At 35.3% G+C, this 13,027-nt stretch overlaps 1 protein-coding gene across 1 annotated transcript in view; it reads left to right on the top strand.

Annotated features, from left to right (window-relative positions):
* The window catches only part of TLL1 (tolloid like 1), a 153,562-nt gene that overhangs the window by 65,669 nt on the left and 74,866 nt on the right, over positions 1-13,027 (top strand). The window contains exons 2-5 of the mRNA XM_036424377.2: positions 4,015-4,125; positions 8,202-8,282; positions 9,744-9,896; positions 10,415-10,532. Of these exons, the coding sequence (XP_036280270.1) occupies positions 4,015-4,125; positions 8,202-8,282; positions 9,744-9,896; positions 10,415-10,532 (463 nt within the window). The remainder of the gene's footprint in view (positions 1-4,014; positions 4,126-8,201; positions 8,283-9,743; positions 9,897-10,414; positions 10,533-13,027) is intronic.

Here is a 13,027-nt window from a genome sequence, read left to right as displayed (position 1 = left end):
GGGAATTTTCTTAGAGGTTGTCAATCATGTAAAAATATTTGACTTTTGAGCCTTCACTGTTGCTCTTGTCTGAGGAGATTTTCACTAGGCCTTTCTTGGAGACTAGAGCAGGCCTTCACATGACATAATTCTTCCTCCCCAAATCCAATATCAATAAAAGCAAAAAGTTTAAGTTCTATATGGAAAAAGTATAATAAGAAAGTGCTCTTGGCTATTGTTGAGTCTTTGAGCTATATATCTCTCCAAATCCCATAAATCTCATGATATTTGATCTGTTTAGTTCACTCATGCATTTTCTGAGCATATCAGTGTGGGGCTTAAAGAAAAGGAGGCACATTTCCCATAACTGCACTTAATATATTCTACCGAAATAAAAACGAAAGGCAGCTGCCTTTTAATTGTGTGGTATTTATTTATTTATTATTTATTTATTAAACAATTAACCCATTTTGGATGGAAAGGATTTGAAATACTCCTTCTTTGGAATGGTTGAATACCTAGTATTTTGGGTCTTAAGGTAAATTTGTAAAGTATCTAGCATGGCTAGCCTCCTTTTTGCTGTACACAACGTATCCCCCATTCCTTGGCATTTTCTTATTTACATGTTCTTTGTGCCTTAGGACATACATTGAGGTCCTACTTTCTTTCAGGCCCTCTGGCCATGAGGGTAACTGATGAGCAGCACATGCTTGCTGCAGTCAGTATTTTTGAATTTAGATTGAGGATTCAGACGGTTGAAAACATATTATGAAATCTCATGTGGTGCTTTATTTCTGAGAGAAGTGCAGGCAGGACATGGAAACAGACGAGACACCTAATGGTTGGTCGGGAATACGAGGATGCTGGGAGGGCTTTCTGTAGCTGACGCCTAAGGAGACTCTTAGCCACTTGTCTATTAGAGCTGCTCTGAAGCAGTAATCAGCTATCAGGTGTCATAGCATTAATTCAAATAAATAGATTCATCTTCTTGAGCGAATTTAGTTTGCAAGTATTTTCTCCCGAGTCGACTGAAAGGCTCTGCTTTTGGCAACAGTAGAGGTTCTCTACTTGGAGTGATCCACCAGTGACCTTTCCCCTGCAAAACATGTGGTGACTGTGTTTATGAACTCATGCATATTTTTTGCAGATAGCTTTTAGGAAATCACAGATTGGAAGCCTCCCTTAAGCTGGTCCCTGGACCCCAGCTTCAAAACTGAAGGGCTAAGGAAGTGAGTGGAACAGACACGATGTGAAGTTAGGGTATAGAGAACCACAGTGTTGTACTACTTATTCTCACAAACACTCTTTTCTAAAATGTGTTTATTCTGTCTTCTACAGTAAAGGAACTCTGTCTTTCTTGGTCTCTGATTAAAAAAAATTCGTAGTACGATGAATGCAAACAGTCTTCAGGAGAAAAACAAAACCTGTGGTTTTCCATGTAGTTTAAAAATTGTTCTTTTTGACATTTTATTTTGAATTACTGGTTAGCTCTCAACCCATTTTTGACCATAGGCATCCAAGCAGAATTCCAGATAGGAAATATTCTAATTGCACTTGAGCCTTTCCCCAGTATTGTCATCTATAACCAGTTTCCTATATTAGCTTCAAGTTCTGCTATCACTAACCTCAAGTCACTATGTGAAACGGAGCACAGGAGTTATCATTCATAGTTTTAAAACCATTTCTCTCTAGTTTTGTTTTTTAATGCAAAATAAATGGAAAATACCTCGTAGAAAGAAAAACAGAGAACTCCAAAGTGCACTTGAAAATTACAAATATTTTGGAGCTAAATAACAAATATACATTAGATTATAATGCAAATTCTAAATCCACATTAATATAAATTGTCTTGATCTAGTATGTTATACCAATGATAAGTAAAATACTTTAGCATGAAGAAAACACCTTAAGGAAAACTTTAAACGTGTAATATAAAGAAAGAAATTGTGCATTTTAATCTTGTGACAGCTGCCCTGGTTGGGTAGCTCCGTTAGTTAGAGCATTGTCCCAATGTGCCAAGGTTGCAGGTCTGATCTCAATCAGGACACATACAAGAATCAGCAATGAATGCCTAAATAAGTGGAGCAACAGATTGGTGTTTTTCTTTCTCTCTCTCCTTTCCTCTTACTCTCTCAAATCAATAAATAATTTTTAAAAACCCCTATGTAATAGATTGAAAATTCCAACATGTCTATTATTTTATTGATAATATCAAAATTTAAAGGTAGATAAGACTTACAGGCTATTAAGTTTACACACCATAAATGAATTGGCTTAGTCACTCACTACTTGTTTTCAAAGAAATATTTGGTTTTCTCCTGAAGCAATTCTTGGCATATTCAGAACCACCTAACTATTCTGAAGCTATTAGTTGAGAAAAAAAATGACAAATAAAAAATGAACTTATGTGCTCCAGAAAAGTTTTGTCTCCTCTTAAGAATTATCTGGACTTGTGCCTTTTCTTTTCCCCAGAAGTAATGTTTTTGCTTCTGTGAAGTATTGTATCCTTGGATTGCTGATCTGTGTTTGATATAATCCATCAAGACATGAATCTTATTGCACGTGAAAAGTCATTACAAGAAAATAAAAATCTAAAACACATTTTTTATTTTACCATACTACTTTTATTATATAAGTGTAGTACTGACAAACTGTGTTTTGTTTGGTTGAATGCCTCAGCTTTCAAATCAACCAGCTGATTCAGAAGAAAGTAAAAGTTTATTCTTGCAGGGGAAAAAAATACTACTAATAAAGATGTTGACAATGGTAATTATTTGTACTAATGGGAGCTGGTTAAAAATGTAGGGTTTGAGACCTCTCTGCAGACCAGCTCTCTCTAACCAGATCCACTGTGGTTCCTATGCAAATTAATGCTAGAGAAGTATTGGTGTCGCTAGCTGCCCCCCAGCACGAAGAAAGCAAGCCAGGCTGAGAGTCCCTGCCAGTCAGTGCCCACAACAATTTGTATAATAAAAACATGTGATGGAAGGTTTAAAGAATTACTGAACTTGGATTTACATTAAAGTAGTGTGAAATCTTGAAAAAAAAGAGACAATGCAAAATTTATTTTTATGAAAACTAACAAGCCTTTTATATAGTAACAAAATATTTTATTTAGGCAGGCCATCTATTTCCTGGGATGTCTGGCTTTCGGGGAAGTGGAGCATCAGAGGTTTCTGTTGCATGTGAAGGAGACTGATTAGAATCTGGATTCAATTTTAGGTATCGAGCAACTGCTCAGCCAGTGCTATAAACTGTTTTACAGACTCTTCATGACTTTGTTTCTATGATAGTACAAGATAGGAAGCAGCTCTTTACTTCCACAGGCTGCCATTCCATTGACATGAGGGCAGAAGAGAGGGGTTAATGAGAGAATTCCGATTCTAATAAAAATGTTTCTGTATGTGGCACTGATAAACTACATTGAACTAATTTTATTTCCTTCCTTTCTGGATTTACACATAAACCTAATCCCTTATCGCACATCAGTATTTTTATGAGGGAACTAAACTGGGTAAATAATTTTATATGCTAAACCTTTGATCAAAGCCTAAAGCATTGTATAACTTTCAGGATTAAAGTTTAAATTTCACAAAATAACTAATTTTATTAACTAGCTTTTTATAGTTAAAATTCATAAGTATTACAGTTTGAATCCAGTAAAGGACAGTGATTTGAAAAGCCTGGATATTGTCACTTCCTACATTTTCCACGCATTGCCTTACTCTTGGTTTTGCAGAGGAAAAATTTAAAGCAAAAATTTTAAAAAGAAAATTTGTAAAATTGTATAAGTATCCTAATCTTTCAAGGCATTTGTCAGTATTGTACTATCTCATGATTAATTTGTTCTTTCTCCTAAGTTTGTGATTTCCTAAAGTTATTATATGTTGATTTCTGATAGTACTTAATAATTGATTAATTTTGGACTCAAATAAATAGGGAAGCTTATGCTGGTCTTTTAATGAACCTTGCTTGCATTGATTTTGCTTTTAAATATTTTACATTTTAATTGAACTTTTCTTTTTTTTTTTTTAGCTGTGTTTTGGGGTGATATTGCCTTAGATGATGAAGACTTAAATATCTTTCAAATTGATAGAACAATTGACCTTACACAAAACCCCTTTGAAAAACTTGGACATACCACAGGTATGGTTGTATTGGTTTCAATTTGCATTAATTTAGAAGAAAATGTACTCTTTAAATGCTATAATGTCTCTCTGATCAACTTTGATTTCCTGGACACAGATGAGCTTATTTAGAAATTAAAGATTTGCTCATACTTTTTATTTCATTAGTTAATTTATTTAACCAACAGGTTTGTGGTGTTTACTATGTACCAGACCTGGTTTAAGTGCTTTGGAGATATTAACTCTTTGAATCCTCCTAAGAAATCCAAGAGGGTAGATACTATAGTAATTGTGATTTACAAATGTGGAGACTGAGGTTTAGAAGGTTATATAGTTTGCTTATTGTCACACAGCCAGGAAGGGTCTGAGTCAGTACCAAAATTCAATTCCGAGGAAGGCCAAATTTCACTCTTGAGCATTATATTCAGTTGCCTCCCATTTCCAGTTGCAAATATTAAGTTGAAAAATGTAAAGTATCCATAGAGTAATTATACCAGACTTAGTTAGAAAAATTCAGTTAGAAAAATTAATCTATCTTTTAATATAATTTTTATGAAAACCCGGAAGACAATTTTAATTATAGTTGTTTGACATGCTTGAATTGTGCCTATATGAAACTTGTAATATTTAAAAGGTTGTTTGCGTTCTCATTTTAAAATACTTTTATTTTGAAATATCTTAAGTTATTTGAAAATTATTCATATTATCTTGATATGATTTTATTCTATATTATATTTTGGAGAACATTTGCAACTTTAAAAATTCTTTTTGAAGCTATAAGTAAAAAAATTCACTCAATGTAGTGCTTTTTGATCTCATTGAATCTTTCCTCAAACCCAGTACTATTTTTATTTTCTTCTGTTCTATGGAAAATAAATATATAGTTGATTTGTGCAATCCAGCAGTCAAAATTTGGCTTAAACTTTTTACTTTTAATTAATATCTCTTTTCAATTTGCTTTTTTTGCACCTTTTGATTATGCTAAATTTCAAACATATGGAAAAGGTGATAGGATACTGTAAGAGTCACCACCACAATGGTATTCCCACTTAATGATTCAATAATTCTTACATTTATCATATTTGATCAGTGTGTATATGCATGTATACATGCATAAGCATGCATAAAACATTTAGTAATTAATTGCAAACTGCACAGCATTTTTATAGTAAGTAGGTTAGCATTCACTTCTTAAAAATAAAGATCTTATTCTATATTAGGGGCTCGGTGCATGAAATTTGTGCATGGGGCAGAGAGGAGGTTGTCCCTCAGCCCAGCCTGCACGCTCTCCAATCTGAGACACCTTGAGGGATATTAAACTGCCCGTTTAGGCCCTATTTGGGATTGGGCCTAAACGGGCAATTGCACATCTCTCTCACAATCTAGGACTGCTGGCTCCAAACCGCTCACCTACCTCTGCCTGATTACTCCTAACTGCTCTGATTGCCAGATGATCACCCCCTAACCACTCCCCTGCCAGCCTGATCGATGCTAAACTGTCCTCTGGCTGGCCCCGTTGCCCCTAACTTCCCTCTCCTGCTGACCTGGTCACCCCCAACTGCCCTCCCCTGCCAATCTGGTCACCCCTAACTACCCTCCCCTGAAGGCCTGGTTGCCCCCAACTGCCCTCCCCTGCAGGCCTGGTCCCCCTCAACTGCCCTCCCTTGCTGGCCTGGTTTGCCCCAACTGCCCTTCTCTACTGGCCTGGTCACCCCTAACTGCCCACAACTGCCCTCCCCTGCAGGCCATCTTGTAGCAGCCATCTTGTGTCCACATGGGGGCAGCTATCTTGGACCACATGGGGCATCTTGTGTCTTGGAGTGGCAGTCAATTTGCATATTACTCTTTTATTAGATAGGATAATCAAAATACCACTATCACAAATATTAAATTTACATTATAATACAACTTACAGACTTATTTAAAATGATAATACATAGTACTTTAAGAATTGTATGCTCTAACCTTTGTTATATGTAGGGACAGCCTTTTCTGAGACATATCCCAAACATAGGAGGAACACTACATTGCACTGTGCTCACATATAGTACATTCCTGTAGGACACGTGTATTGACAATTCTCCAGTTTCTATCTCACACTTAATCCGGCCACAGAGACAAAGGATTCTAACAAGAGAGCAACGAAACAACTCAGCAAATCTTTGATTTATTGTGTTACATTTCATTTCTTACATAAATTTTTGTTAGCTTCAACTTTAGTCAGGTCATTTCTTTAACCCATTGTCTCTCTTCATATTGGGAGCATTCATTTTCTGCGACTTAAAAAATGGCAAAACTATTTAATTTTGTCATTTCATTTATATTTAAGCTCTGAAACAATAATAGTTTGAAGAAAACTACCATTATTTTAAGTAAATAGCATAAAACAGGTTATACTGTCAATCATAAAAACAACATATTCTAAGTGAATATGTGAAAGGTACATGTTTGAAAGTAATTTGCATTATTCAGTTAAATATCAATATAAAAGTATTTTGTTTTATTTTTTTTACTTTATCTTTTTCCTTTCTTTTAGTTTATATTAAATTGATTATATTTATTTTTTCCTAATTTCAAAATATATGATCTTTCCCATAAATATTTATTTAGTTTGAATATTTTCATTTTGTTTTTGGAATATCTGAGAAATACCACCTATTTCATTAATTTTCTTTTTCTATTCCAGTTAACTATCTAGATGAAATTTTATTTCAATGCCTATAAAAAATTATTCAAAATTCCTAAATACATTGTTCACTTTGATAGCCTTGAAACATTTTCTTTTTCAAGTCTATAATTACTCTAATCCTAATTACCTTAATACTAAGACATTTATTTCTCATAATCTGTTTCAGTCCTATAGAATATGAAACATAATTGTTACATAATGGTCACTTTAAACATATAGATGCCATCCTTTAAAAATGTTTCTTGTAACTGTTCAGGAATGAACATGTTTAAGTATTATCTCATCTTTCTAAAATGTTCAGTGAAAAAAATTTCAAACATTTTTCTCAAAGGGCACAGCAAAAATGTGACCATGTAATGCAAATAATTAAACAGAATCTTAGACTGTGAACAAGCACACTAACATATTTACCTTATAAGGACTTAATTGATTTTTGATAAGGCTTATATGGTAATAATTTTTATTATTTTGTTATTAGCTTCAATCTAGGTCATTACGTTACAGTTTTAATTTCAAGGGGGGAAAAACAGATATTGAGAGGCAAGACTTCAAAATCCAGATTGCTGTTTTTATGAATTTCTGGTCCTCTTTTACTGTTTTAGCCCAAAGAGACTCATAAAACACACTCTAGTGGTATGAGTTCATTTGCACTTATTCTGATATCATTCGTGTTCATATTAGTTGTTTGCTCGATGATACCTCTTTGTAATTTGTCTATTAAAAATTCAAGAAGGGAAACTAGGAGGTAAAGTTGAGAGAGCATTTTTATTAAAACCCTAGAATAAGAGGACTTGATTTTCATAAAATAATTTGTTTTCTGACTTCTGACAGGAATCTACCCATTCTAGTCTTTGCTGTTAAAATTGCAAGAAACATATTTCTTTATTTTGACCCTTGCTTTTACCTTTTAAGTTATAAAATTACTTACATCTATTTTTTTAAATTTGATCATAACTTTGGAACAAAATTCACGCTCTCCATTTTTTTTTACTGTTTTTATTTCCATTTGCTGATTTGGCATCTGAAATGTTCAGCTTGCATTGGGGAAATAGCTAGAATGCAGTCAACAGGGCAGAACAGTTTGCTGTCATCCTGTGTGATGTCATTGCCACAGTGAAGAAAAATGTTTCAAATTACTAATAGATGACTCAATTTCCATATGTCCAAATAAAGTCATGTCGAGTGCTTTCTGGATCGCCCCTCACTGCCTGTGTTAGTTAGCAAAATTTGCTAATGAATAATTGTTCCTCTTCTAAGATTTATGGATTTTCATGACTTTAACTTTCTAAGACCACATTTAAAAAAAGATGCCCCGAGAGAAATTAATATAGCCTATTACTATTGTTTATTTACAAAGAACTTAAAAATACAGTGTTTGATTTAACTATTTTATTTTTATTTTTAAGGTGGATATGGAGACCATGGTATGTCAAAGAAACGAGGGGCCCTTTACCAGCTTATAGACAGGATAAGAAGAATTGGCTCTGGTATATCAATGTTTAAAGTTGCAGACGCTTGACTTGATGTACAGTAAATATTATACTCATAGCAGTTCAGTTTGCCATAATGATGCCAAGTATGTGAAGGATATATGCTAAGAAAGAGTCCTTTGTTTTTATTGTTAGTTGATAGCTGATGTAAGGCCTTCAGAACTTAATGGGGGACAATTGCAATGTTCTGTTAACTTATTTTCAGCCTCTCCTTATTTAAAAACGCATTCGGTATTTATATTGTTGTTAATGTTTATTTCTAGCAAATGGACTATCACACCAAGGTGTTTTATTAACCATGGAACTATATCAGTTTTAATCGAATGAAAAATTTCATGGCTGCTTGAAGTAAAATTCACTTAAATTGACAAACATTTATTAGATTTAAAGAGTAGCTGAAATATTTTGACCCTTCCAAAAACGTATATAGAAAAACTGCCCTCTGGTTTCATAATTAGTTAATATTTTTAATATTGATTTTATGAACCCCTATTTATAGATTTGAGTTGGTGTGTTTTTTTTAAGAATGTTCAAATTTCATATTCTAACTCCTTAAATTGATAGTTTAATTTTCCCAAGCAAAGATGATTTGCTCCAGGGTATTAGAGAGACATGCTATACACCTGAAACTGAAACAAAATAATATTGAATGTAAACTACAATTGGAAAATAAAATTTTAGAAAATACTTTAGGGATATGGCATAGGGCATATATTCAATATTTATTGTGTCTGAAGTATATATTGGCCGTAGGATATTTATGTTGGCAGTGATAGATGAATAAGAAAAAATAATTCTGCAAATTTAGCAGCAAACATTTATGAAAGGCCACCAAGACATGATAACTACAGATTTGAAAGATACTCCAGGAAAGACTGCATTTTATGCCGACCTATTCACCGTGCACCGGTTTTGCTGTGCACCTGGGTGTGTGTTCAGGGGAAATTGGAATGGAGCTCGCCATCAGGAGACTGAGCCCTTCTCTGACTTAATGTTATTTCCTTCACTTTCTCTATAATGTAATATTCATAATTTTAATCTGTACTATAGAATATCAATGCTAAAAATGATGAAGGATTTAGCAGGAATAAGAAGAGTTTTGAATATCATAGAACTCTTGGAACAATGTGTTTTGGTGGTGAATTTCCCAGTGGTCTAGTAAAGTAGAATACTCACATAAAGGAACTTTTCTGTGGCCTGCAAAGTTTGCCTGACTTCTGCTCATTGTCGGCTATTGTATAAAAATTCATGAGAATCTACTCATAGAGCGTTAAGAAATGTACTTAATGTGATACACTTAAATCTTTCAATACTTTCTTCAAGTAACTAATTTATATGAAGCTTGCCTTCATACTTATACAAATATGTAAATAAGGCATTTTAACGTTTGTCCTTTAAGAGGTATATGACTCCCGATCCAAGGACTTGTTTCACAGAATCTTTCAAATGTCCCTGCAGGCTTGGAGCGAAACAGCACAGTTAAGGAAAAAGTACCTCTAAAATTTTCAGGGCAAAACGAGAAAAATCGAGTTCCTAGAGCTGCTACATCAAGAACAGACAGAATATGGCCTGGAGGTGTTATTCCTTATGTTATAGGAGGCAACTTCACTGGTAAGATACTCCCCCACCTGTCTATTGGGACAAAGAAGTAATAATTATCGTACAGATAAAGGGGACATTTTTATGGAATATTAACCTATAAAAGATAGTATTAAAGCAAACTTGAGAAATGCTCCCCTTACCTCAGTTGTTAGTTTAGAATGTTTTGTAATTGAAACATTTACTTGGTCTTGACTTACTTGTAAGAGTCTCAGGCACTGAGTTTCAAATGTGTCCATTAAATCTGGATGCTGACTTCTCTTCAACTGACAGGAAACACATATGCCCTGTTCCCAGGGCCCTGTCCACACCTATTTGTGGAGATTGTACAGCCTGACCCTTCTGATTATAGAGTGAGTGTCCATTCTTAAAATGGCTCACATGGGGAGCTCCAGGCTGGTGTTCTTTGGTTGATGATAGCATAGTGGTGGCGTCTGAACTGCTCAGCCAGACTCGGGGAGAGGGGAGTCCACGTATGGCCACCCTCTCCGGGGCAGACACTGTTTGTTAATATCATGCCGTTTTTCCAGGCAGCCAGCGAGCCATGTTCAAGCAGGCCATGAGGCACTGGGAGAAGCACACATGCGTGACTTTCATTGAAAGAAGCGATGAAGAGAGTTACATCGTATTCACATACAGGCCTTGCGGGTGAGTAGAACAAGGATGACTTACAAGGGAAAGAAATCCAAAGGCAGGATTCATTTCCTAATACGTGCTTAGGGTTCTGCCCATAAGAAAGTATACATTTTACGTAAGAAAATATTCTAAGTAAATATATTCTTTGACCACTGACCTTAATGCATGTATCTCAAGTGCATTCCTCCGTGACCCCAGCTGCTTTTCCTTGTGTCCTAACTCTGAAGTGGCATTGCCTATGTTCTACACACCTGAGTTAGGAATGTCAGCAGCAGCATCTAGTGATTCTACTGTGCTCCCTCTAAAACCCACTGGTATTCACTCTGTCTTTTGGTTTGCACTTCTGTGCCACGTCAGTGCCCTGGTCCATTTACCGTATGTCTAGGACATCTCACACCTGATCTATCCCAGCTGCTCTGCCGTGTTGCCCTACCAATTCACTGACTAGAATTATCTTCACAAAATACCGATCACATCAAGAGACCACACTATTATGGGATTCTTTTCTAGACATGCTTCTTACAGGGTGATAACACAAACTCTCTCCGAAACAACTCACCTGTCATTTGTGGAAATGCTGTGTGAAGTTTTGGTAGCCATTTCTATCACAGTGTGCTGATGAATATTACTACCTCTCAACCAATGGAAAGGCACAGAGAATAACAGGGTCCTCAAACTTACTTTTAAAAAGGAATACCCATTTCACCCTTTTAAAAGTGACAAACACACATCAGTATCTTGGTGTTTATTTTGGGAAGTGCTCGTCTGAGGAGAAAGTCCACATTCCTTGGTATAGAGTTTAAGGAATGCCGTGAACTTACCACAACTTCCCTCGGAAGCTTCTTCTGCCACCACATCTCTCCACAGATCTCATCATCTAGCCAAGATACAGTAATAGCCGTTCTTGAGCAATGCGGTATACTGTAAAAGGCTTCCTATTGGGAAAGTTTGCACTCTTCTTCCCTGTATTTAGTGGAACTTATATTTACTTATTTAAGTTCAGCTTGAATTTCTCTTTGCTTGCTTGCTAAGAATACTTGGCAGGGTGTGCTGCCTACACCTGCATCACATTGGGAGGCTCAGCTCCTGGACATGGAACAGACTGTGGAGCCTCAGAGGGAAGGCAGGGAAGGTTGGGTGGGTAGGAAGGGATCAGTCAATGAATTTGTATGTATGTGTGTATAACCAGTGGGCACAGACAATAGTGTGGTGAAGGCCTGTGGTCAGGAAGGCAGCCTACAAAAAGTAATGCAGGTGGGGGAGAGACATATATAATACTTTCAACAATAAAGATTTTTTTTAAAAATGCATCAATAGATTAAAATGGTGACAGCCACATCCTGCCACCATAAAAGTTCCCACCATTGCAAAATAGTGATTTTCCTAATGGTGTTCTTTTCTTATCCTTCCTACATTGATTAGCTCAAATTCTTCTATGAAGAGGAAGTTTCTCTAATCACTTCTATCTATTTGGGTACTTTCTAGTGTACTTTATATATGGAAATGAAAATAAATAATTAACTTATTTGAAGGAAATAGTTCTTGACCTAATTATGTATTATTCTTATTCTTTTTTGCCCCCCAAGGGGGAGTATATTTCACTAGGTATGGTGTGGGACGGTTGTTATTTGACTTTGTGCTATCATATTTTCTTAGATTAGTTAAGTTAAAAGTTACGTATTTTATTTTGGCCTTGAGTGACATTAAGAAAAATGATACAGCCGAAACCAGTTTGGCTCAGTGGATAGAGCATTGGTCTGCAGACTGAAAGGTCCCAGGTTCGATTCCGGTCAAGGGCATGTACCTTGGTTGCGGGCACATCCCTGGTAGGGGGTGTGCAAGAGGCAGCTGGTCGATGTTTCTCTCTCATCGACGTTTCTAGCTATCTCTCTCCCTTCCTCTCTGTAAAAAATCAATAAAATATATTTAATAAAAAAGGATGCTAAAAAAATGATACATTATTTCTTTTCTATATATTTTTAGATAGCACCATAATTTTTTAGTTATGGCTTATTCAAGTGATGTTTTCTTTTACGTTACTCTAATTTTAACTTGATGAGGCTTGGTTACTTCTGAAATGCTTCCTATTTTTTATATCTATTTAATATTAAAAAGGTCTAAATCTGGACTGTCCTTCTTTCTGGTTATTTAATAGAAAAGGATGTAACTCAGCTTACATATTTCTAAACACATAATGTATTCAGATCTTTCTTCTTTCCCACCCTTCAATTTTGTAAAACAAATACATCCAAAGCACCGGTCACTTGTTATTTAATTGCTTAATTTCTGTTTGCAACAAATGCATATTCATACTCATTTTCTTTCATTCATTTGGCTCTTTTCATAGTTTTACAGTTCACTTGTTTGATCCTGCTAAACTACTATTCCCCATTGATCATCATTTCTTCATGTTTTTGCTCATGATATTTTAGTTGCTTAGAATGCCTTTACTTTCATTTCCCAACAGTGGGCATCTTTCACACATTTTATTCTCAGCCATTTCTGAG

This window comes from Pipistrellus kuhlii, unplaced genomic scaffold, assembly GCF_014108245.1.
Source record: "Pipistrellus kuhlii isolate mPipKuh1 unplaced genomic scaffold, mPipKuh1.p scaffold_m20_p_8, whole genome shotgun sequence".
NCBI lineage: Eukaryota > Metazoa > Chordata > Mammalia > Chiroptera > Vespertilionidae > Pipistrellus > Pipistrellus kuhlii.
The sequence above is the reverse complement of the archived record's forward strand: the minus strand, read 5'-3'. Positions and strand labels throughout refer to the sequence as shown.